This window comes from Lutjanus erythropterus, chromosome 3, assembly GCF_056507025.1.
Source record: "Lutjanus erythropterus isolate fLutEry1 chromosome 3, fLutEry1.hap2, whole genome shotgun sequence".
In the NCBI taxonomy this organism is placed as follows: domain Eukaryota; kingdom Metazoa; phylum Chordata; class Actinopteri; order Lutjaniformes; family Lutjanidae; genus Lutjanus; species Lutjanus erythropterus.
Window position 1 is genome coordinate 15,163,526 of NC_139319.1, and position 27,466 is coordinate 15,190,991.

Below are 27,466 nucleotides of genomic sequence, written 5' to 3' on the forward strand. Positions count from 1 at the left end.
TGTGCCACTGTTGTACAGAATGGATGTGGTGCTACTGTGTCCTCAGACTCATGATATGTGAAACACTTGAGTAACTAAAATGAACTTAAATGGCTGTTTACACAAGCTCAGACAAGAAAGTCTAATTTTGTTGCAAACCTCTCTGAAAATCTTTTTAAATAATTGTGATGTATTGTATATCAGGATATTATTTTAAAAAATTACAATACCAGTAGGCTTAAAGTGATACAGTGACCAACAGAGTGCTTCATTCAATTCATTCGTCATTATTTATGTGACATTCAGTCACATTCGCCAACTTCATTCCTCACTCTCGTATCTTCTTTACCCCCTTCTTGTAGCACATAACAGCAACTTGAGGGGGTAAAGGGGATATTATGCTATTGACAGTCAACCAAATGAAATGCACTTTTACCTTGAATAAAATTATCAATTTCTCTGGCTTTGAACATTGTTAGGAACATTCTGTCTAATATCAGCACAAAATCATTTTTAGACTATTTTAGATTATTTTCATTTTCATTGGAAAATGTATCAAAATGATTTTTTGTGAGGATCTATACAAAGATTTTTTCCTAAGTTCTCAGAACACAATTTGTAGGCTTGGCTACACAATAATACTTATTTCTGAATGGTATTTTTATCCTTCAAGTCCATAATGTAATTTCAATAAAGTTATGATTATTTGTTCAGCCCTTATAACTGTATTGGTATTGGAATCAAAAATCCAGTATCAGTCAGAACGGTCAAAATCAGCTACATACACCAGTTTCTAACCACATCCTGTAGCAGGGCCCTGTCCAATCAGGACATTTGTCCACAGTTCACCATCATGTTAGAGGTGTGTGAATGTGAGCCAATTGTGGAGAGACCACTGTGATGATGACATGGGTAGTGTGTGGTAGGTAGGTGGTGGGTGAGGGGGGGAACTAGGGTATAGAGATTGAATTTCAGGAGAAGAACACCCACAGCGCAGCTAGGAGCCCACACCACCACAGCACAGCATTGTTTCTGTGCAGTTCAGCTTAATTGGCACCGGGGGGATCCATGGAAAGAGGGGGATAGAAGACCAGAAGGAAGCACAGAACATTACAATCAAAGCATGCGCATGGAGCTGATGATAAACCTGTTATCTGCCCTGTCTCCTGGGGGCCTGGGTTCCTCTCTCTGTATAAAGGCACCTCCATCCTGTTGATGCTGCCAGTAAACACCTTAGCCCTCCCCTGGTTCTGTTCACCCCGTGTGGCTGGGAGCCCGTTCTGGCAGCCAGCATCACAGAATAGGACTCCTGGGGCCTGCGGGGGATCGAGCCACGTCTAATTGTCATAATGATCACTTTATCCACAACCAGTTTGGATTGAATGATGATAAGGGAGCACAGCAGAGCAGTGACAGTATCCCGTAGGGGGCAGTTGCATATTCAATTGCTGTGCTCTGTTTGACTCCTTATAAGCAAAGGGTCTTGTCAGTGGAGGAGCAGGAGGCATGCGTGACAGATAAACTTCCTGTCTGGGAGTGTGCCTCACAAACATCCCAGCTTCCCCATCTCATGCAATCTAAACTATTTATGAACAATTCTCATATTCAAAATCTGAGATGCATAAAGGATTATGCACAAAAATAAATACCAAGACATTAGAGTCATTAATCTGAAGATTTGCAATTCGCAATTGAGATATCGATGGAGAATCCTCAGAGCTACAGTATACCTGATGTTTAGGTTTGGAATACTTCCAGTGTCAATTACTTCTAGAACTAGCACAACACCACAACACAGAAGTGGATGAAAATACCCCACGTCTGTGACACAACAGATGTAATAATATTTAAAAAGGCTTACAAGATTTATTATAGGGATAGGCAATATGGCTTATAAATAATATCTCAATACTTTTAGGCTATGCCACAATATATGATATACATCTAAATATACACATTTTTCTAAAATAACATTTGCAACAGTGCAAATGTGGTGATCTTTTAAAATATGATGCATTGCTGTAGATTAAACTCAACAGACAGGGCTGGACAATATGGGCAAAATCAAATATCACAGTATTTTTGACCAAATGCCTTAATATTGCAACAATATTGCTGTCTGGTAATTTCAGAAAATTTCATCACTTTACTATAATGCAGCCCTCAAAGCAAAGACAAGACAACACTTGTACCATATCACGACAACAATATCCAAAATCTGAGAGAATATCTAGCCTCATCATGGTATATACTTAATATTGATACATTTCCCAGCCGTAAGTTATTCATGTGTACTTTTATCTCTTTTTTACTGCCTGGTCTGTGTTTATTTTTCTCAGACAGGGCACGAAGCCAAACAGAACTAAAACAGATGTTTACTTGGCCCTTGACACCCCAATATCCTATCATGTCTCTTCCTGGCAGGCAGGCTTTCATGACGGTAGGTGGTCAAGTAGACTAGGTAAATTCTACATAGGTGCTAATTCCTGTCAAAAATACTAGAAAATAAAATAATAGAAAAAAATTTTGAGGTGTCACAATTCGCCATGCCCATGATCTGATTTGACTTTACACATTAAGGTCACAATTTGATTCATTTTTTTCAATTTAAACAATTTTTTGCGCTGATGGCGATGCCATTGTTAGACTAAAGAGTCTTGATTTGTAAAGATGAACAGATCATTGGTTTTATGTCCTGACAACTGTCACTTACATTTTCAGATTCTTCTTTAGGAAGAGGATTCTGTATGGTATCTAGTTTGATAGTGTGAACAGTTGGTAAGTTACGATGTGTCTTCTTTGAAATTAAATTTTTTCCTTCAGTCAAGCACAGGACACTGCAGGGGGCGGGGGTGGAAAGACAGAAAGAATACTGGGAGAAATGAGACACCGCATCTGTTTTCAATAAGTGAAATTGAAAACTAATATTGATTGAATTTTGATTTAATATTGAAATTGGGATACCCCAAACCTGTGTATCAGTCTTTTCAGCTCTTCGCTCTACATATATATCACTAAACCTTCATTACTGTCACTAAGACAGCAGGAGAAAGCAAAAACATATAACAGACATCTGACAAAAATCTCTGTTGAAGTGAATAAAATCCATACTATGTCAGAATTTAAGAAGTTGTTCAGCTGTCATTCCAGTCATCATGTGTGGTGTTGAGTTAGTCACTCTGTAAAGTTTTGGCTAAGTCACCATGTGGGATATTAGAACCCTTATAGGAACAATATGGGAGAAATTAAGAAAGCCATTAACCCATCTTGTGAGAATTAGCAGAAAATTAGCAGTGAGCACAATGTGTGCTGTATGTACAGTTAATTAGCAGATAATAGCATAATGATTAGCCATGATCACATTTGATGAATGACTGCTTGTTTGGTGTAATTATATAATTAAATACTAATAGTGAGCAGGCACCACTTTCAAGAGATTTGTCTGGGCTGTGATATTCCTCACACGTTTACATAGGTGCAAACAGTTGTGTTATAACAAATTACAGATACTCCCCTACTCTAGCAATGTAGAAAACAATATTTCATACTCCAGCAGCCAAGTACCCTTCCTTCTCTCTTTCTTGGTTACATATGTGCTCAAATTGCATACATATAACCACATTACCTCTGTGATGCCTGTAACACTGTTAACACTATGAAGGCAGGCTCATTCCTACCTTCAGGCCGCTCTGCACCAGCTTGTGGATGTCCAGGAAGGGCTCCTTGATTAGCTCGAGGTCATGGTTCAGTATCCTGACAATCCCCTCCCTCTCCAGGACAAAGAGCCGCTGGGATCCATCCCCACAGTGCACAACGGCCACAGGCTGCCTCAGACCACTCAACACCTCCTGGGCACAGTAGCAGTTGTGTTTGTGTTTCCTGGGTAACGAGGGAGATACAAAAGGTCAGAGGCCGGTGGTGGTGGTGAATAATCCAGTTATGAGGTAGAGGGAAGCATGCCAGAGTTTGAAGTAATAGTATTTGAAAGCACACATAAAATAATCTGCAATAATAAATAACAACAGTTTAACATAAAATTACTTTTACGACATTAACAATGATTTGGTGGAGGATTCTGTAGATTTTATGCATGCTTGCTTGCTTATTTTGCTTATATTATGCATTCTTAACAAGGAGATACTTGCACAGCAAAAATCAAGTTTATCATCATGTCTGATTCCCACTGGTCTTTCTTAAGTGCAACAACACTCTACAGCCATCTAAAGGCAGCAGGTACTCAGCAATTTCTATCTGAAGTCTTTAATCTTACTAACAAAGATTCACTTCATAACCCAGCTCCACTGATTCTCTTGAACAAGTCTAGTGCAACAAGCATCAGACAGTTGCAAACTAATCATGCATACTATGCTACTAATACTAAACTAAAACATCCTTCTTCTTTCTAAATCACTGAACTCTCTGACAACCATCTGTCCCCAACAATCCTCTCTCTAGATACAACTTATACAAACAACTGACAAACTAACCTTCACAACCATCCTTTCACCTTGGAGGTACCTGACCAAACTGTAGAGACAGGGATTTTGCAGGGGATAAAATAAGCTGATGTGACTAACCACAACTGATACCAGCCCACAATCAAGTAGAATACACATCAGTACTGTATAATGATGGATTGCCTCTTGTACTACCCTGATTTCTCTGTGATCCCAGGGAAAGCTGTGTGCAATAAGCCACGAAAATACCCAAAAGTGCACATTCATGCATAGCACAAGGCACACAAGCACATGGGTTCTGCACCTTAACTTCCCAAAACAGAGTCATAAGGAACACCAAAGAACTCTGATTTAATTTTGGCAAGTTCTTCCAGCCTCTAACTTGAGAGAGTCCTGCTCACTGTCCTGATACCTCTCAGAGAATAATGGGCAGACAAAAGCGACAAATGAGCCCCCAACTCTAACTTTTCTAAGTTATTTGACTGAATGTTGGTTGCTGTTATTCAGGTGCACATGCTGCTTGGCCTTCTTGCCTCGGGGAAAACAGAGATGAAAGGCATCCCCCCATGGACAAAAGGGCAAAGCCCTCTGATGTACAGACCTTTGCAGTGAGGGAGGCAACCAGAATGACGCAGGATAAGCATTTTCATTATGTGAGCAAAGCTGAGCAAATGCAGTCTGGACAAACTTTAGGATTAGAGGAGAGATGGCATAGCATTTCTGTCTGAGAGTATGGACCATGTCAAAATGGACCAGTGAACCCAGAACATGTGACTCAGGCTATGCCTGTTTCTATACAGACATAAAGATCACAGCTGAATGTCATGACTCTGAACTCGTAAGTACTAATGAAGCCCGAAAAGAACAGTTCACTTGGCTGAAACGCATAAAGAACAAGCCAAAGCTCAGTCAAAATTATACTATGTACATCTTCCATAATGTAACTCAATTTTCAAATGGATGAAAAACATGGTAAATGTCAGGCTACAAACCTGCTATCAAACCTGATATCTTCTAGTTTCTCGTCTCCCAAGTAGTTGGAATCCTGGCCTTGTGGTTGCTTTCGTTGAAAATCTGGGAAGCACAGACCTCCATCTCTCCTCCCATAGTATTGGCAGAACTCATCCACATCGGCTTGGAACAGTTCTAGCAAACACAGCAGATACAGACATAGACAGAGGATCATACACTTACTGTAGATAGTGCATGGTTAAATGACTCCATCCATTAGGCTCATGGAGAAGGCTAAAACAAGAAAATATTCTAAAGAATATTCTCTAACATTGTTTCCATGGGACGTACAATCTGTGTGTGCACGTGTCTGCAGTGTGTGTGTGGCTGCGCTGTATTTGTGTACATGCATGAGTACGTGCAACACAGGACAAAAGAGTAACAGTGAAACAGAGGAAGAGAGAAAGGATATGATGTGCTTGTGTGTTGGGGAGGGTTGGAGTTATGCTTGATGAGCCAAACCAAATCCTGGCTAGACTGGGCTGAAATGAACAAGTGAAGAGAAACTGGGCCAAACCAAATGTATCACAGATTAGACAGAGCTCTACAGTGGACTATGCCTCCTCCACAGAGCAAAAGGCTGGATTCTCTCTTTAAGTTTACACTGTCATTATTTTCATTTCTAAATTATGTTTTTGCACTTGACTAGTCCTGATGGATTCTATGAAAAACATTCTTTTTTATAAATCTGTTAAGCAACACAGTATTCAATGATAATAAAGAATTTGAAATACACCCAGCGAAAGATCACGTGTAATCAGGGCAGTCATTTTCTCTACATTTTTTTCTCAAATATCTTCTATCAGCTGGCCCCTGGGTCATTTGGGGATTGGCTTTGTGTCTTGTTGCTTAGGGATATCCCAAAGTTGTGTTCTTGAGAAAGATGTGTTATCTAGGAATAAGCAACACATACCTTCAACCCAGAATTTAGGCTCAACAGGCAGTTTCAACATGATTCTTAGGCAAGAGGATTCTTCTATGATTACTAGAAGCATTAAACTACATAACCAATTCAAACTCTGGTCAAGAGTTTCAGTTTATACTGCAACCAGTGTTTCCCTGGCTGTGAACTTTTTGGGGTTAAATTTACATTATGAGGAAACAGGACAAAACAACTACAGAGCATTTCTTCTATGCTCTGCAATAAGCATCAGATCTATGGATAACATCTAACAACATATAAAAACTCATTGTCAGCCAGTTTCATTTCATTTGGATTATTTGGACTCAGTATCACAAAATCATAAATTCTTGACCATTCAAGGAGTAAAGTCATATTTGCTTCATCCAGCTGGTCTAGAGGCTCTACTCACACCTTGATCCAAACCCAATCAAACCATCAACAAAAACAAAATAGACACACTGAAGAAGTCAAAACTGATTATGTCAAAATTCATCATCATATAATAACCTCAGAACATTTCAAATGGCAAAGAAAATAAATGTAATTCTCCCTATACACAAAAGTTGAGGGGTACCAAATGTAACAGCCCTTACTTTAACCAAAAGCTCAGTGCAAAACTGTGTTCATTCAATTAATTAAAGATTGTTTTTATTATTCCTGCAGTTCTTGTGGATCCTGAAATCTTCTTTAATGACCTGAACACTTGTTCTTTTCTTTAAACAGGTGCGACTGTTTTGCATTTAAGAGCCACATGTGGGCACAGCATCTGAAATTAAATAATCAACCTGTTAAATATTCCATGTAATTATGAATAAACAAAAATGTTTCAGGTAGAGAGATATTTTTTGCTTTATTTGTCAAACAAACAAAGACATGTGAGTTGTGTCTCAGAAACTTTCAGCCCACATATCTTTTTAAAGATTTTTTATCTGCTTTCAGGGCCTGTCATTCCAATGAAACTGCACTTATTAAAGTGATGAATTATCTTTAAATTAGTACAATTTCAATTTCCACCTCGGTGCTTTTATTACTACATCTCAGTCCAGCTTTTCACATCATAGGTCACTGTATACTCCTAACCCAACTGGGAATTCAATTTGGTGTCTCAGGCCTTTAAAAAAATATTATATATCTGAAAGAACACAATGTGTTCCCTATAGAAAAACTATATCTTAGTTTTCTGATGTGAAACATGGAGTGCCCTCAGGGCTCTGTTCTTGGTCATCTGCTTTTCTCTTTTTATCACCTTTATCAGCTCTTGGTCAAATTATACACAAGCATGGTGTTCATTTCCACTGATAAGCTGATGATTCTCAGCTGTGTGTGCTGTAAAGGACGATAATACTGAAATTATTGAAGTGGGAACTATGTGTCTCTCCTGACTGTCAGCGCCTCATTCTAGTTGTTTTGGATCTGGATCTTCTGGATCATTCTCCAATAGATTCAGAATCCCCTCTTGCATCTGTCTTCCTCGTGTGCATGATGTCTTTGTCTCCCTCTCCCTTTCTCTTATCTGTGTGGTGCTTGAATTTGTCTCTTGTGTGTCTGGGTAACCTGTCCTCTTCCAGATCTCCACAGTGGAGACAAGGTTTTTAGGTTCACTTGTCTGGCAGCACCTGGAAGTTGTGTGAAAACCTCCCAGATCCATATTCTTCAAATATATTTAAATCGATCAATAATTTTGTAATCCTACTGTAATTTTACTATATTGGGCTATTCTGCACACATGGCATTGTACTGTCTTCATTCCTGAAAGAAGGACGCTCCCTGTTAGGGTTTTTGGGGGAGTTTTTCCTTATCCAAATCAAGGGTCTAAGAATTGAGAGTGTTTATGCTGTACAGATTGTGAAGAGGCAGATTAATGATTTGCAATATTGGGCCATATAGATAAAACTGACTTGGCTTGAGTTACTGATTGCATTCTACTACTTTAGTATGTGAATTCAAAGTAAAACTACAACCACATCACTTATTTTTCTTTGGTCTCCTGGTTTACCTAAAATGATTCAGTGCCAGAGCAAAAAGTGATCTGCATAAACATGCAGTCACACACAGCTACGCCTCCAGCCTGAGCCGTCACAACATTATTCCCGGCAAAAAGCACAGTGTGCAGTGGGTCTCAGAGGCCCTTTGCGACCTAAAAACAATCTTGCCAATATTGTTTCCTTTAGTCAATCCCTCAGAGGACAGAGGAGAGCAAATACACCAGTGATAAAAACACAAACAGGACTCTCCCTGTCCCTCCTTTCATCTCCCTCTCCTGCCACACACCAACCACAAGCGCTGACCGCACCAAATACTGGAGGTGATAGGATATCCCCTCAAACATCTAAACACAACATGAAGATCAAACACACAGAAACACACACAGACACACACACACACATACACATACACACACACACACACACACACAGCTCTGGCCATACCACCCACCCACTTGTGTCTGCAGTTATCTTAACCATGCTGGTTGGGGACCTCGGGTGCAGGGTGGGGGGATGAGTGAAGAGGGGAGGAAGATATGAGAGGAGTGAAGGGGAAGGTGGGAGGCCTCCAGGCAGAAGTGAGAGTCAAGGCAGTAAATGTCTTTATGGAGAAATGGGGGCTAAGTACATGGCCTAATCAAGGGCTGGTAGGAAATTTCATGGGAGAAGGACGACAGTTATGGATGCTGTAAAGGCTACTGTTTCATTTTAATACCTTTGGTCAACGATTTTGAATTAGCAAAAGGTAAAAGGAAAGTTGACCCCAAAATCAAAATTGTATATTTTTCCTCTGGCTTTTAGTGCTCTTTATCCATTTAGATAGCTTTGGTATGAGATGCAGAGTTTTGGAGATATTGGCTATTGACAATATAATGGAATGAGATGGCACTTGGCTTGTGGCGCTCAAAGCGCCAAAAATACATTTGAAAAACTCTCATTTTAGAAAACTCGTGGCTTGAAAATCTGGATATGATCCTACTTTTACAAGCACACACAGCTGAGTATCATCAATGTATCTGAGGAAATTAATTCCCTTACTCCGTATAATTTGGCCTAGTGGTGAAATATAAAGAGAGAAAAGCAGAGGGAAGAAAACAGAACCCTGAGGTACTCAAAATTTCACAACAGAAAATCTAGATGTAGTAGTACTAAAGGAAACCCATTATGTTATTTCATGCATGTAAAACTTCAACCAATCAAAATATGACCATACGAAACTATGTTAGGTAAGAGAGAACAAATTGATTTCTCAGCTGGTCTAGGAACATACAATGATCTACCGTGTCAAAAGCTGCAAATCCAGTAATAGAAACACTGAGTTGGAATCAGAACTCATATTACACACCAAAATAATCTAGATCGATACATAGTACTATAGGCCAGAGGTAAAATATATATTTTTAATTATGGGGTGAACTGTCTCTTTAAGGACAATATCATATTGATTGTTATGTGCTTAAATTAACTGTTACTGACTCACATGATACAATTCAGAGCCACAATTTGGAAAATGTTTATATTCAATATTTAAGAATGGTAAACGACGTTGCCAGTCATGCAAGCAATGCATATAACCTTTTGGAAGAGATTTCTCTCTGCAAAAGGATTTGATCTAATTAATCTTTTTGTATTTAGTAGGTATTAGAAACCAAGTAAAAGAGAAGAGAAAGTGCATGTAAAAGAAAAAAGACAAGCGAGAAACAGACAGAGCAAAGAAGAGGATAAAGACAGAGGGAGAGAAAGAGAGAGAGACAGAACTCTGTCCATATTCCCGGCTCCCCAGCGCTAAAGTTATACTTCCATCTGGTTATCTTCCAAGGCAACCTGGGTGGCCCACCCAAAGTACTTGACATCTTGATGCACTTCAGCAGTTTTACATACACACAACCTTTGTAGAAAAATAAATGTGTCATTCGTCACCACATATGCTGATCTGTGGAGGGCTGGGGGTGTGTGTGTGGGGGGGTGGTGAGCAGCACGAGGAGACGGTGAACATAGGGAGGGGGGGATTCTTCACTGGATTCCGTTCTTGAGCTTTTTTGGTTTGACTCTCTGAGCCCATATGTCTGTCAGCTCACGAGCGAGTAATGTAGCTCTAGACAAGTCATCCTCTTCTTCCCTCCCCTCTCTGTGCGCCGCAGAGCCCCACTCACCAACCTCAATTGTAGTTCAAGTGTTGTACAAGATACGCCAGCAGGCCATTAGATGCAGACTCGGATGGACTCGGATGGAATGTATGTGTTTGATATTCGACTTCAGCTGCAGCATACCATGTGGGTGGGTTGCAGACAAGTGTGTTTGAAACTGTTCTCTGTTTGCAAATCACAGCAGATCTAATCAGTTTGTGGCGACAGAGATTGGAAGAAGACTTGGCTGGAGGAGAAGAGACAGTCAAAAAGTGTTTGATCATGTTTGGTATGCACTCTGAAGGCACAGGTACCTGTGATCTTGCATCCCTTCAAAGGAAATTCTTCTGAGAACCAAATGCTTTCAGGGAGCAGAAGGGTTCCTATCATTTAGCAGTGCTGTATCCACAAGAAACGCTGTTGCATCAATGAGTTGTTCTCCCTGTTCTGTGGATTCTGCCATCTCGTAGTAGAGCTCATGGTCAGAGATGACAGGGGCAAGTAAAGCAGCACTTCAACTAAGTTTATATTCATGTGAACGTATTACACAAATGAAAACATAGTGGTGGCAGAGCATGAAACAGGTTTTTAAGTGACAGTTTATGTCTGAGGAAGGCAAGGTGCCGGGCAGTCATGTCTAGACCACAGCGAGGGTTCTTAATATGCATTCTGAATACAGAATCAACCCCAGGAGTTGAGTCTGGTAAGCAGTATCCAGGAACAGGTCATAAAATAGTTCATTTTGCTCCAGTCCAGTTTTCTAGTACACCAGTCAGGCTGGACTGGCTTCTCTCAGTGCGTGTGAGATATCTGTTTTCATGTCCACCTTTGCAAATCAAATATTTTGCATTCACTTGTCAGGAAATTTCTCAAATCTGTCTATTATTACGACACTCAAGGTCTTCAAAAAAGGGAATTTTTGCAAATTTGTGCTGATCAAAATAAACTGACATGATTCAAATAAACCTAACAGACTGTAGAAAGAACTTTTTGCACATGGTGCCATAAACACAGCTAGACTAAATAGTTTGTAATAAAAAGCACAAATACAACTCTGCTATTTGCTTGACCAAATGTGCTATATCAGTCTACAGACTAATCAGCACACCGGTGTTGTGTCTGTATAGTGTGTATACAGTGTTAGAAGAGCAATTTTACTGATGCATTTAAGTGCAACAGTAAAGCAAGGAGCGAGGCAGCAAGGAAGCAAACGTTTGAGACGAGCTCAGCAACAAATGGAGGTGAGGTCAGATGAGGTAAGAGCTGGATAAATAAATATTCACAGACCAGACTACTGACGCACCACTTCTTGCATAAGTCCAAAAATCTGCCAGTTCTACATGTGCAGCTGAGTCTCAATGAGAAATGAGGTCTGCTGTGAATTTTAATTCATCACAATCACACATGTCAGTTTCATCTCAAATGTACGAGACACTGAAATGTGCAAGTACAACGTATGCCTATTTGCACTTACTCTCTTCATGTGTATATGTTTGCTTGCGCATCACCAGGAAACCACACAGGGGCTATAATTCAAGGCTCATTCATGGTCATTGTTATCTGTGTAATTACCTGGTATGTGCCCCCTGCAGGTGTAGTAGAACTCGCGGCAGAAGTCCTGGCAGAGCCGCGGCAGGTCTGGCTCCCTGTGTGGCATCTTATCCATGTCCAAGGAGTGGAACAACACCTGGGCATTGGGGGAGCAGCGAGCACACTTGATCTCCTCCAGGAGACGTCCACATTCTGTGTTGTTGGTGGAGAAAATCTGGAGACCACACGCATCAAAGACCAGTGATTAAAATGGTGGGATGTTAACTTTTACTTCTTACTTCACATCACACATGCAAGCCACCATGTAGTTTAGAACTACCTGGACATTTTGGTGATATAACACAGGGTCACTGTAGGTTTCAACAAATTCAATGTAAGACTTTTTAAGACCATTGTGCATGTAGTTTAAACCTATTTCATGTCCATAATGGCAAAAAAAGCACATGCACAGTTTAAACAAGTGTTCATTGATTCAATGTCGGTTTTGTTTTGTAGTTGTTACAGCATGGTCGATGCAATTTTTGTCCCCAAAATACTCTTAAAAGCAAAACTGAAGTTAAATCCAACTTTATGAACGTAAGATTAATGTTAAATCATACTTAAGACTTTTTAAGGACCTGCCAAAACCCAGTAACATTATAAACATTGCGCCATATTGAAGGGCACGTTTAGATTGTACATTTTCAAATATTCATTAACACAAAGGACACTATACTATAACTATACTAAACGATTTGTTTCAAAATGACCCCAGTGAGTCCAAATAACTTCTTAAGGCAAATATTAGCCCTTAAAAGTTTTTGCCTAACTTATGTTCTCTAACTTTGTTAAATGTATATACATCAGCCCATCTAATGTGCAAACTGGAAAAAAATGAAAATGTTTTTGATTAAATGTTTAGACCATTTCTGCAGTAAAAGACAGAGACACATAAGTGCTTTACAGCCCTCGCCAGACCTTTCATTTAACAGCCCTAAATTAGCCAATCTCACCCCAGTTACCACACAGAAAGTCAGTGACGTTCACTTAACACAAATGCTCTTCAGTTACAACTGTATGTTAACAACATCTTTCTTCCATATGACACATTTACAGACTGGCAACAAGGTATGAAGCAACACTAGATGTCATAAACCCTTTACTTCACATACCACATCATATGTTTAATGTCATCATAAAGTCTGTTTATATTATACATGATTGTGCAGATATGACGTGTGGTTAGTTTGAATAGTTATTGTTAAAGTTGGTATTCTGCTGAACAATTTGTTCACACAGCAACTTCCCTTTTTTCATAGCATCATCTGTAGAATGAAGAATGAGGAGGGAGGGAGGGAGGGAGACAGACACTTGCATAGTGTGAAAGTCTGCAGCATCTCTGCCACGATCTGCATGATAGTTCACACCATTCACACTGCTAAGACACAAATTTTCACTGGTGATGGTGGTATAGCCTCTTTCCTCTTTCCTTTTCCCACTGCAACATTTCTGCTAAGAGTTTTTCCAATCTCATGTACACAAACTGAATTCTAACAAAGCCCTGCAATTGCACCAGTGTTTTCACATTTCTCTATAGCCTTTGATACCAATTTGTTAAACATTGAGGTTGGAACACCCTGTCTGTTTGGAGAAATAAACAGAGAAATCATCTCATTCACTGCCTACTTACCCAGGTTCATAAACAGTTAAAAGTCAAATTACAATTCCCATGTCTGACAGATCTCGGGGGCATGAAATGAATGAAGCCAAATAAGAGCCTCAAAGCCTGACTTGGGGTCATTACGCAAAAGTACACAAAGAGTTAATCCAAAAGAAATTAGCAGGATTATTTACATAACAAATTAGCTGTAATAAAACACAATGTAATCTGTTTTAGGTCAAGAGCCGCACTGCTTGGGCAGCCAGGCAGCCAGGCAGGCTGGTAGTGCTTTGCTCTGTGTGAGGTCCATGTGTAAACACCAATTTAGAGATAGACAGGCACATCATTCCCACTCTGGTATCAACAAATTAGCAGTCTGTCGAAGTCAATTAGACCAGAAGACCTAAGGCCAACATATGGATGCCTTACACTTCGCTCTGACTGCAGAACAAGCCGCAACTGAGGGAAAGAGTTTGTGTGAAGTTATTCAGAGCTGTGTTTACCCAACAGGTGGCAGAACCTCTGGCAAAAAACTTGAGGGTCTACCTGAAACATATACTAACATATAAAGTAAATCTCTCATCACAAAACGTAGTAAACAGACGAACTGAAGAGGTAAAATAAATTCTAGCCTGTTTGAGGCTCCATAGTCTCATTCTGATGTGAATCCCATTTTTGTTCTATAGTTTATCTAATTGTCTAATTGACGTTTTCCCCAAAAAGGGAGCTCCAGACTGGCTATGACCCTGTATGCGTGGTGTGCTCCTCTGTCTCCGTGCCCTGTTCACTCATGCCATGTAGTGTTGTGGGCATGCCTGCCCTCCTGCTCTAAATTGCCCATTGATTCTGTGTGCCATGGGCTGGCACAAGGTCCACGGAGAGTAGCATTTGTGTGCTCTCAGCCATGCCCTGTGTCCATATGTTGCTGGGATGGGCTCCAATGTTGCCATCATCCAGACCAGAACAAGTGGACCTTTGTTTGTTGTCTTTTGCTGAATCCCAGTGAGTGAGTATGTTCCTCAAAAGCAGGGAGAAAATGGCAATGAGGCTCAGCTGTTGCACTTTTGGTGAGGGCACGCTAAAACCAGGTCAAGAACAGAGCCATAATCAAACAAACATGGAGCCATAACAGCGTAAGAAAATAAAATTGGCGTCAATGTATCCCTAGGCTATTTCAGATGTTTACATTACATTCTCTAAAGCTGGCATCCCACCAAGATGCAATGCATAGCTTCATTTGGGAGAACAGCTGTTACAGGATTACGTCTTTCTATGATAGCATCTGCATAATGGCTTGTGCCAGTGAAATTGCCGGAACAAACATATTAATATACAGTGCTACACTTGGAAAAAATAACTTGTCTCAAATGCGGTTGCAAAAAAATCAGTGACGCTCTGCAAACCTCATATGGTCAAAAAGACTGAGAAAGCACTGATGTAGGCAACACTAACCTTAAACAAAACACTTGTCCTCAGGGGAATAGGTATAAGTTGGTTGGCAGGGGGATATGGTGAAGGACACACACCCTCTCAAAGGCATTAACACTTGGACAGGGCTGATGACTGGGGGAGAGTGATGTTCTCCAGCTTCTCCCATTAGTGAAACCAACAAACACAATGGTGTTGTTGTTATTCTTTTGCCATAATCAGAAAGGGCTCCGTGTGTGGGCAGTGTAGTGGGGAGGAGGAGAAGTCGAGTTCGTCCTATTCAGTTTCCCCCCCTCTTATTTGCATGACTTGAGCAAATTAAATGATGCAATATGGCTTTTTGTCGCAACACAAAGTAAGATACCACCCAGCCACTGAATGATTCGAGGGGTGGTTTACATGAAAATGGCCCGGTGAGGATCCAACAGAATCCGCGACAAGTTTGGCGCATACAGTCGCTTTTTTCTGCCTATTTCCAACCAAGGGAAGCTGAGTAGAGGTTTAAAGCCCTACCTTACATGATACTTATCACGCATTTTAACACTTCGGTCGATGTCTTCACCGGTTTATAATGTCACGTCAAAGCGCGAGCCGGATACATTTTGTGGAACGGAATTAAACTTAACTTGGAACGTTAATAAACTAGGCGAAGGACTCCCCGTACGTTAACGCCGAAACACCGCTGTAAACGGACGGCTGTTAAAACAGACGGTGAGAAAACAGTTCGCTATGAGCCCCCAGGTGCGTTTAAAAAGGTCGACGGTTGACAAAAAAAAAAGGTACAGCCGAGCTCCTACCTTTACGGGTAAACGGTTCAACAGTTAAGCTAGTACCCGGTTCTCTTGACAGTTGTACAGTTGTAGCAGACTGTGGCGAGAAGTAACGTAAATCGGCGAGTGATTACCATGGTAACGCTGAAGCGCATTGGACAGCTGAATTAGAGTGTAAAGCAAGACACCTGGCGAACAAAATGAAAACGCGTCGTCGAAACCTGCAAATTTATTCAGTTTCGGACCAGGTAAGCTAAAAAAAAACGGTTAAAACGTTTACACAAGCGATAGACAGATCCTACACGAGCACAGTAAGTTGCCATGAAAAGACGTAAGAGACTAAAACATAAACCATGACAGCATAATAGTACAGACATACGATGGCGATCACAAATTAGGATTCTGCAAGTCTAACCTTGAGGTAGCAGTAAGAAAAAACACACCTACCATAAAGTGCCACAGATACATCATATGTCCCTGTAGAAATGTTAAAATAAGATTTTGTTTTCACCGGGACATTCACAGGCAGCATAGCCCAGGGCAATTTCCCGTGACCATCCCAAAATTCAGCTGTCAGCAGTAAGAAGCAGAATGACAATACACAAAGGCTGTAAATGCACCTCCCGGGGCGTTTAAGCAGTAAACCCAGTCCCTTAATTTGAAGAAAATGCAACGTGGTGGCTGGACATTAACCTACCCTGGCATCCCTGCGGTGCAGGATCTGATAGGCGGCTTTCCTGGTGGGACAGCAGGACACACGGGGATACAACCTGTGGCAAACTTCTCCGCTGCTGCTGCCGTCAAGCAACACTTTTCGCTCCCTTTTCTTCAGCCGCTTGGGCAAGCTTCCGTCGTAACATCTTCTCCTCCTGGGGCTAATTTCTCCCCTCTCGCCGAATTTTGCGTCTCCACATTCCCACACGTAGACCGCGATGGCCAGGACGAGCACAAATTGCAAATGCTTCATAGTTTAAAAAAATAAAATAAAATTAACAAAAATAAAAATATGAAAATAAAACGAAAAACACAAGATATACCCCCTTTCTCAAAATAGTGGGGTTAACCTGCACTCTTATATACACAGTTTTATTTAGACTATGTTTCTTCAAGCAGCAGAAGCCAATTACTACAAAAAATTACAAATATGTTGTTTGCCAAAGCAGGTGTCCTACATTTGATTCACTGCTATGAAGAAAGGAGTTAAAATAAATTATTGTTGCTTCTGCTTATATACTGCAACTCAGAAATAAAAAAAAATAAAATTAAAGCAAAACAATAACACAATTTATCCTGATGAACACCCAAAAACAAAAACCCCAAAACACCGTGAACTGCAAAAAGAGCCGTGACGTTCCTTTAGATGTAATTCCTTTTCAGCACAGCACGGCGGTTTGTGCATGCACGGGGTCAAAAATAAAACATATAAGACATAAAAGTTGTCTCTGACTAAAGTCCTCAGACCGCTCACATGTTTTCCCGTGCTCTTTCCTCCTTCTTTTTAACCAGCGCGCGAGAAGAGGAGCGAGCACGGTGACGTATGACTTCGCGGGGGCGCGCGTGTGGCCACAGTCGCGTCCACGTCGAGGTAAACAGTTTACCTGGTAGAGCGGAGCGCGGAGAGCGGAGGCGGTGGGACACTCACTGCTGGGCTCAATCCACCGAAAAACTGAAGAAGATTATCTCTCAAGTCTACTTCAGGCTTAAATGTACGATGTAAACAAAATATAACCACTTATTCTTTGATTGGTAACTGGTAACAGTCCAGGGAAGAAAATTAAAATAATTTCCCTGCCAATTCTGTATACTATACATACCGAATAGAGATAAATATAGAGATAGAGATAAAGATGTCCTTCTTTGTCGTCTTTGCTCCTGCAGACAAATAACTTCAATTCATAAGTCATGTAAACTCATTCTTAGTTTTTTTTTTAATTTTCTTTATGACAGCTGAAAATGTCTTTCATATTCAGTGGTGGAATATAAGTAACTAAGTACATTTACCCCCAAACTATTGAATCCTAAGATACTTGTTCTGCACTACTGAGTATTTCACTTTATACTTTTATACTACATCTTGTGACAGCTATAGTTACTCTGCAGATTTTGATTTTACATAAAAATATATGGTCATTTTATAAAATATGAAGCCTTTTTTTAGTGTATTAGTGTTAATGAGGACCCGATATTGACCCATTACAGCTATATCATTATATATTGGCATAGTCGTCTGATATGTGCTGTCTTTTCTTGATTAAAGTACACACACACATATATGTATGTATGTGTGTACATATATGTATACACACTGACTGACTGATATATTGGTCGACGAATATAATAGCCTGATATTAGCCTAATGCTGCTGTATTGGTCTATATTGGTATTATTGGCATATATTGGCATAAATAAATAAATAACAGGACTTAATGCAGATTATTTTTATTTGTTAGCTTTATAGTTACCATTCTCTGTGCTGTGTTTTTTTTACTTTTACTGTTTACTGTTTCTGTTCCCTGATGTAATTTTGAACAATAAAGTTCATTGTTAAATTGTAAATCCTGCCTCCATTGCATATCTTTCAAGTTAAACCACTTTTGAGGAATTAATGCGGGAAAAAAAAGAAAAGGAAAGGTGTATATTACATATTCTGCATCAAAACTATCGACCAGTATATCAAAAATCCAGTATTGGTTGGGTGCTAATAAGGAATATTGGCTGATGCATCGATATTGGAATTTTTAAAATTCCCTAATAACAGTATCAGTATCAGCTCCAAAAATTCAGTAGGCTCTAGTGTTAGTATATGAAGTTGATCAAATTTGTATCTTAATGTAATCTTGCATCAATAATAATACAATTATATCATGTATAATAATATAATGTAAACTGTTACAGTTAGCCATTCGTTTGCATCTTGAGGTCTTTTACTTCTGAAGCTTTACAGACATTTTTCTGATAATATTTTTGCATGTTTATTTGTATAAGATTTGTACTGGTAATCCAGTGGTTTTTAATCATGTAATCAAGTGTTTTTATATTGTGCTTTTTCATATATAGAGAATTTGAATATAATTTTCACAGCTATCCATATGCTTGAGTTACTTCATGGCCATGTACATGAGCCAAGTCTTCAAATATTTAGAAAATGATCCATGTTGTTTTTTCTGTACTTGAATAACTGAGTTTATGAGAGGAGCATGGAGATTTCTGCAAGACACTGCCATTATGAAAATGGAGAATATTATGTTACATCATAAACGGTGTCATGGATGTTTGACTTTGTTTCTAAATATGGTCTAAAAGGTTTATTCTTGTAGCCACAGAGTGAAGAATTACATGTGTTAGGCAGTGAAAAATTGGCTGCAATGTGAAATCAATCACTATGACCTGATGCCCAGCAATTTGTGGCCCTACAGTTGTACAATACTGTAAGGCATCTTAATTTGGCTCCTGATAATAGCCTGCTGAACCAAATGTGGGACAAATCCTCTTTCATTCCCCTCTTCAGAAAAATCTCATGATAGCGATCCCAAAGGGAATGTCCAACCACGGCAATTACAGGAGAAACAACATGCCCCCTTCTTTTGGATACACTCAGAATCTGAAATCAGTTACATTAGCGGCACCTGTTCTTACTTGGGGGTCTCCGGCACTCACCAGAGCCCCAGCTCAGCTTATCTACAGGAATCTGGAGCGGGAGGAATCCAGGAGGGGTTGGTTTGATTGTGGGGCAATTATGGAAATGACTGTGTGCTCTATGAAGCCGTGGCAGACCATGCCAGATCTGACCCCCCACCCTCTACATTCTTTACGTTACCCAACTGGAGACATTTCAGGGCCAAGTATAGCCAAAGTGCTACTGCAGTATTCTGGATGTAAAGGAGGGAAGGAACAAGACCATATGCAGAGAAGGAATCTGCCACCACCACCACCAACACTAGAGCTCCTTGCAGAGAAAAAGAATATAACTGCATTGTCGAACAGCGTGAAAACATGTGGGATGCAGCTGTGGAGCAGAGACGAGTACATCTGCTGGGAGAGATAGACCATTAGAGAGAATCACAGTTCGACAGACCACAGTTCTAAACTGACACAGTCCTAGTGAGGCACAGGCTCAGAGCGCACGCACACACACACACACACACACACAAAGAAATATGCAAAAAGCCATATAAAGTGTCTTCTCTTGCAACACTTGTTCTTCACGTTGTTCAAAAGTCATCTGGTTTTATTACATTTATTGCATCACATGTCAGGTGTGGACATGAAGCACACTTTGCTTTAATTAGGATCACATGATATTGATATAAATAAAATATTAATGTGTTAATTCCGTGAAAAGATACCACCTGCTTCACCCTTTTATTTCTGCAGGGTCAGTTGGGGATTTCTCGTGCACTCAGCGTCTGACCCTCTGAAAGGATATCCCAGAGGATGATGGTTAGGTTTGCGTGTGACCACATAAGGATCAACAACATGAGTCTGGAGCTCTGCAAGCTCTCATTGCCGCCTCCACTGTTTCCCGTACTGAGTAGATGTTGAAAGTTTACTCTGTTCTCGCTGTCCATTCTGTTCCTGCATTGTTTGCTTCATAAGTCAGCATAGTAATCATGAGCATACACAACAGGACTGATGACAGAACTCCATTTGTGCTTTTTCAATTTTTCCATTCGGAGCTGGCAAAACCACTACCTCACACCTCACAGTTCATAAGTCCACGTAAAGTTGTCTCCGGGTGTTGTTAGAGGTGGCCAACACTTAGCTGCAGGTCCAGTACAGTTCATCTGTGGAGCTCCAAGTAAAGGCAGATTTTTAGACACAATAATCTATGAATATGAGCAGAACAGATTATCTTTTCCAGATAAGTGTAAAGATTGGCATTAGTTTATATTTTTGTCATGGTGCTATGATTTTTAAATGTTTTAATCAGAAATTCAGCCTCTTTCTGTGACGATTCTATTTTAAAAGGTTCTTTTTAGGCTCTTTGGATTGTAATGTCTTGTCTGTTACAGTGTGCTCTATTTGAACTGGGAGTTTCCGAGTTCCCAGTCAGAAGTCTCAACTGGAATGCCCCCTGACATTGGATTTCTTACCTGGAAAGTCGGAAGAACCTCACCAAAACCAACCTCAAAATCCAAGATTGCTGGATCTTGGACTGTGCATATGAAAGCTGTAGTAATAAACTTTTTATTATCACTTCTGTCCTTTGTGTCGCATTAAATTATTCAGACACAGAGGATTGCCCACCTTCTATCTGTGGACATGTTGCTATGATGTTTATGCACAAAATACAGTGCAAGAGCGAAAAAATAGCACAACAAAGGTTCTTCTGGAGGCGTCCTTCTTGACTTGACATCAAATTTGATACAAGCATCCATCATCCTCAGAGGATAAATCTGAACGACTTTGGTGATCTCCACAGCTTTCCACCACGAGGTGCATATAATTTTTTTTCCACAGTGATACTCCACTCGAAATTAGTTGTAATCGCTTGATTACAAGTCATTGATTTATTCCCTGACTTTTCATCCAGTGCCATTATGAGGTCAAATTTGTTTCTAATTCCTTGCTTTATGACTAATATCCTATCAAAACTAATGACATTGTTATCTGCATTTAGCACTAACAAGCAAATGACAGCATGCTGATGGTCTAAGCTAAGATGGTGAACATGGTAGATATCATACCTACTTAACATTAGCATGTTAGCCTTGTCATTTGAGAATATTTGCATGCTGATCTTAGCATTTAGCTAAAAGTACCACTGTATAAGATTTATGGGGATCTATAGGCACAATATGGCAGAGAGTGATTATAATATTCTTAAGTATGTTTTCATTAGTGTATAATCACCTGAAAATAAGAATCATGTTTTCTTTTGGTAAGATTGAGCCATTAACATCTGCAGAGTCCTCTTGTATGGAATCCGCAATGTTGCACCATCATGTTTCTACAATAGCCCAGACAGATAAACCAAACACTGGCTCTAGTGTCCCTTTTCCATACACATGTGCTGGCTTGGTTTGACTTGGTGTGACTCGGCACGTCAGCCCAGCACTGAATGGATTTGCATTTCCATTACAACAGAGCTGCTCGCTTAAACGTGTGTCTTTTACTGAGGATGTTTCAGCTTAGCTAGAGTTGAATGGCTTAAAAATGGCGAATAAACACTGAACTTCCTATAAATTCTTTGCAATAAAAGCGAAACCACAAAACTTTTAGTTTTCATCAGCGGTCACTTGACACGACTCCTGTATGGCTGAAAGCGAACATGACAGTAAAGTACAGCATATTCCTGAACGTAAAATCAGTGGCTCAGGAGAGATATTTAAGTTCAAACCACAGAACACACAGTCACAGACACTTTTAGAAACAGTTTTCTCTTTGTCTTCCTGCACAGACGTGAGGTGAGTATCACAACACTCGCTTATTTGAAGGGGAGAAAGGGGTCATCCCGGGTTGGCGCCACTCCAGAGTAGGTCCAACTCGGCTGCAACTCGGCACGGCTTGGAGCAATAAAAGTGATAATCGAAATGCAAGTCAGCACAGCACAGTTTGATTCGGCACAGCCAAAAGTGCTGGTGGAAAAGCCCCACAGATGCCTTTAATCCCTTTAAATTTTACATACAGTACCTTCAATGACTATTTTTCGCCCAAACAGACGTGTACACAGACAGCTGTGGACAGTAGTTTTATTTACATTATTAGTCCACTTGATATATTCCACACATGCACAGACCATATTCCGTAGCTTGTTGTAACATAGTGGCCTCATGGACAAACCACAGACAAGTTTAGTGGACCGTCATGTACTTGTGAACGCTGAAAGTATAATTTTGGCTTAAGCCTTTAGTAAACTTGCATCGAAAAGAATCTGAAAGGTATTTTCTGACAGTCCGAGGGTCAAGTACTTATCTGACATTAAATTGACTGTATTGTATTCCCCTCAACCATAAAATTGTAGAACATACAATGCATACAGTATACCACACTCCAGTCTTCCAGTACTGAAATCATGTTACATTATACCATTTTTCTCAACTCCACAGCTAACATGAAATCATTAATGTCAGCCCACTGCTAAAAGCCATTCAACCATGTGTGTACTTTTCTTTCATGGCCTCCATCCCTCACCTTGCAGCACACAGCAGCATTGTGTTACTCTCACACCTTCTTTAATGGCCCGGCTTTGGCAATAGCAAGCCCTAAGGCGTACAGAGCTCGGAAAGTGTTCACAATGTCATTAATAGTCCTGACAACAGCTTAATGAGCCTCTGCCATCTGTTTATGAAAGCTTCAGGGAAAAGCGAGAGAGAAACAAGAAAATCAGATCCAGTAGCGATTTCCAGCTGTGTGAGCGCGCCTGATTTCCACTTGAACATTTCTAAACACATGAGGACATTTTAAGTGTAGTGACTTATGCAGCGTCATCTACTGTGAGTCAGTGACTGAGCCTGGGCTGTCTGCCCGGTATCAACAGCCTCTAAATCACTGGCTTCAACCATCGGACCACACTACCTCGCCTTTAGCTTCCTCGCCCCTCCTTCCTCTGTACCACCCTGGAGTGTCTTTAGGCCTTGTTTGGCTAAAGTATACACATGGCATGAGTAACTGAAGCCACCCAGGGCTCCCTGGCGCGGTGGCACGAGACACATACTGGGTTGCACAAGTCGAGAAGACGAAGTGTCCTGTCACTGTTTGCACGATACTCAATGCCTGATGCATACAAATACACACAAATACAATAACATAACCCCAGGGGGACAAATGCAGCAGCATCGGCTTGGATTGCTCCATACGGGAAACTGATCAGACATTAGCTTCAGATAGATGCCTTTCCCGATGTGTCGGCACAGCAACTCAACTCACTTAAAACTGGCGATTCTACAGGATTCTCAGGGGTCTCAAATCTCTCACTTCAGTTTGATCACGTCTTCTCTAATCTTAAAGCAAAAGGAAGGGAAGGACTAAAGTGACCATAGCTCGGTGCTGTTAGTACTTGGCTAATTGCCTCTGTAGCCTGCTTTGAAAGGGACTATTTCCATTTCCTCCCTGTTTCAATGTCTTTGGTCCTCTCTGAACCCTATAATAGAGAATAGCACAATCCCCGAAGGCAAGTAAGAGGTTAATGTGCAGATTGATGACTCTTTGTGGCCACTTGTTTGTAAATGTTTCCATCAGGGGTTAAAAGATCCCAAAGTAGTACTGTGTCAGGCCCTGCACATATGTGTGCAAACTGCAGATTCATTACAGTTGAGAATCACAGCCCTGCAAATGAATTTGGTGGGATGGGATGGTGGCGGGCGGGCGGGCTAGTCGTGGTAAGTGTAGTCTGGTGTGGGCAGCAATGATGGTGGTCCCTGACTGTCGATGCTCTCTGCCCTCTTTCCCTCCCTTTACTCCCTCATTCCCAGTACCCCGCCGTCCTCAGCCCATCTGTTCCTGCTTGGCCTCTCAGGCTCTCCATCAGGTAGGCCCGCACTATTGAGTGCTCTTCTCATCTCATGGCATCCAAATACAGAGGAGTGTGGACTTTTACTATATTCGTGGGGTCCAAAAACCATAAGCCCACTATACTTGTGGGGTCCGACAGCTTTGTGAGGACCAAAATACAAGAGCTCACAAGTTTAAAGGGCTGTTTGGGGGTTAAGACTTTTTAGGATAAGGGTTAGGGACTAGGGAATGCATTAGAGTTATAGGGTTGGGGCTAGTATTAGTGCCCCCTTGATAATTTTAATCAGTAATTGAGCATTTGTTTTTTTTTCCCTGTCAGTGTGCTTTACAGCTACAGGATAAAACATGCAAAAATGCAAAGAGAGAACATTTAAGTGAAGAAATAAGGAGGATCATAATCATATTTTACATTAGCTGGTTCACTTATTTACAATAATCTTCATGACAACATGGCTGGTGGTTAACTGATTAGAGAAGGTGAAATGTGTGGTTGATAAACAAGTTTCATCTCTTCTTTCTTTGCTGCATCATTGTACATAGAAAAATGCTACAGCATGACAGGCTGTAAACTTTACAAACCAAGTCTGTAAATCACCACAAACCACAAAACTAACTGTGATGGAAGCTGAGAAGAGAGATTAGAATGGAGCAGATGATGTGCTGCAGCAGCCACTTCACCAGAGCACAGCGGTGGGGCGCGCAGGGCAGGTAATGCTTCCTTGATTGTTAGTGCTTGTTTGTTTTTGCCACTGACAGGCTCAGATTGTTATTCTTTCAAGAGTAAGATAAGTTTTATTATCCATAAATAGCTATAAATGGAGCATGTAGGGTGGGTGATGCTGGATGGTGGCTGCAGCGGCACTGCACCAGGAGAGAGGAGGTCCACAGGCCTGCTGATTTTATTCCTGAACTATAGGAGAACGTATATGTTTACTTACTCTGACTATATGAAAATCTGGTGCTTTCACATCACAGATAACAATGAAAGGCATTAAAATGCAAGTACAACACATTCATGATGTAGGCTGAACTGATTGCGGTGCACTGAGCTTAATTTAAAAAAAAAAGGATTAAAATTGTCGAATTTTTGCATTGGACAGCCAAACCTGTTTCGTCTGAAAAAAATCTTAGTTAGCATCCCCACAAATTTAGTGTGTGTGTGTGTATGTGTGTGTGTGTGTGTGTGTGTGTGTGTGTGTGTGTGTGCGTGTGCGTGTGTGTGTGTGCATATGTGCACCTGTAAGACTCACCTGCAAGTTTGTTTTTTTAAATGTCTAAAGCATTTGATAAATGAGGGCCCACCAATGTCATTTCCTGGCTATCAACTTGCCTTTGGGCCAATCAGCTCATGTGAAAATATTTAGCATAAAGAAGAACAGCGAGTGCTCGCTATACTCATGTTATTCTTTTAAATGCAGACAGGTAAGATGAATAGGTGATATCGAAGGGCATGACGTTCTAATGCCAGTTTTTTCTGTTTTGATTTGTTCGTTAAGAGATTATTTTGACACCGTTTAAAATCTAAGCAGAGTCAATGCGTTCTCTAAGCAATTTCTGCCTCTATTTAAGAACCACGCGAGTAAGTTTATGCCCCAAATTCTTGCCTGCTTGGTGGATATGGAAAGCATCAATTCTCACTCTAAACTTGAACATTTTGTCTGAGGAGACTTGCCTGCAGCGTTGCTTTACTGTCACATTCTGTATATTGAACTTTTATCATTCAAACAAAAAAGGCTAGCAGACACACCGGCCTGATTAATCAATTCCAACCTTATTTAGATTAAGCAAATGGAAAGTATTTTATCCATTCCTTCCATTATTTGGAAAAGTAGCTCTCAGGGTGGTCCTCAGCATGAGTTTGGATGGATGATTGGTATGATAGTGCAGCGCTGTACAAGTTCTCTCAAAAGTGGACATTATATGGTTTTCTCAGGGCTTGTGGTCAATTGTGAAATCCCGGTTTACATAGTCTCTTTGCCTTTGGGATCGTTTTACAGCAGAAGGAAAAGAGGCGAGTGGAACAGGCGCTCCCTAGAAGGCAGTTAGGTGTGGTGTGGAATCAGTTTTGAGATTTTTCCCTTTCATCCCCCCATACAAAGGTCACAGTTTGGGAACCCACTGTGTTTTATTGTCCCGGGGAATTGTTTTGAGGTCTCATTTCAGAGTAATATTTCCTTGTCTGGCCCTTGTTCTTTTATATCAAAAAGCTGAAGTGAAAACTTCCCCTTTGTCTGGGATCTGGTTACCAAGCATGAGTCATTTTTATAATGTGCCAGCCTCTCCTGTCAAGATGTTTTTGTTCTAAATCTCTTTCAGTTAGTCCGAGGTACGTCTGCTAGAAAACACTGCTCGGTTATTACAGTATACATTTTCATATTGCCACCCTAAATGTAATTCAAACTGCGGTCTCCTTTGTGTTTTCGGTTCATACTAGCCATGGAAGGTATTTGGTGGTAGCTTTGATGCAACAGATTGAAAACTGTAACGTGCCAGATTCGCTACTGCTTTTGTTAGCCTCACTTGCTCTAAACTCAGTGTGACATCAACATGTTTCATTATTTATGTCCAGGTGTGTTTCCACGTTGCCCCTGCTATTACTCTTTATGTATCACCTAACACTTTAATAGCTACAAAGTCTCAGAATTGGTCATGCACAACTGCATGTTAGTCAGATGTGTTTTGCCTCCTCGTGGCCTTAAGGTTCTCATTAGCAGCAGAGTGAGTGTTGTGTCAGAAGGTGGTCTCCATGTTGGCCCCAGTGATGGCAGGTTTGAGTCAGTCACTACAATTTTCATGCATAGAAGAAAACAGATTACTGAGAAAAATCAAGTTGAATTAGGAAATCATTGAATGTGTTTTATATGCACTGCAATAACCTGCTTAATGTAAAATCTGTATTTGATACATGAAGTTAACAGCTTTCTACCGTCCCTATTTTTGAAAATATCCGGTGTATATTAAGTGCTATCAGTCATTAATAAGTGACTCTAACAACTGCAGTTTTCAAATACTATGCGCTATTGACAAGCCAGCTGCAGGGGGTGGCAAACAACTGCAATGTTCTTTTTTTTTCATGGCTAGGCCCTTCTTGTATTACAGTTCAGTGCATGTTAAAACAATCCATCAATGTTTCAAAAAATGTGGATGAGGACCAGTAATGGA

The 27,466-nt window shown here is 40.5% G+C and overlaps 1 protein-coding gene across 1 annotated transcript in view; it reads right to left on the reverse strand.

Moving 5' to 3' along the window:
• Window positions 1–17,330, reverse strand: part of hhip (hedgehog interacting protein) — a 45,870-nt gene extending 28,540 nt beyond the window's left edge. The window contains exons 1-4 of the mRNA XM_084715147.1: window positions 16,548–17,330; window positions 12,035–12,227; window positions 5,429–5,582; window positions 3,657–3,858 (exon numbers count right to left, since the gene is read on the reverse strand). Coding sequence (XP_084571273.1) covers window positions 3,657–3,858; window positions 5,429–5,582; window positions 12,035–12,227; window positions 16,548–16,817 — 819 coding nt within the window. The 5' untranslated portion in view covers window positions 16,818–17,330. The remainder of the gene's footprint in view (window positions 1–3,656; window positions 3,859–5,428; window positions 5,583–12,034; window positions 12,228–16,547) is intronic.
• Window positions 17,331–27,466: the final 10,136 nt, after the last annotated feature.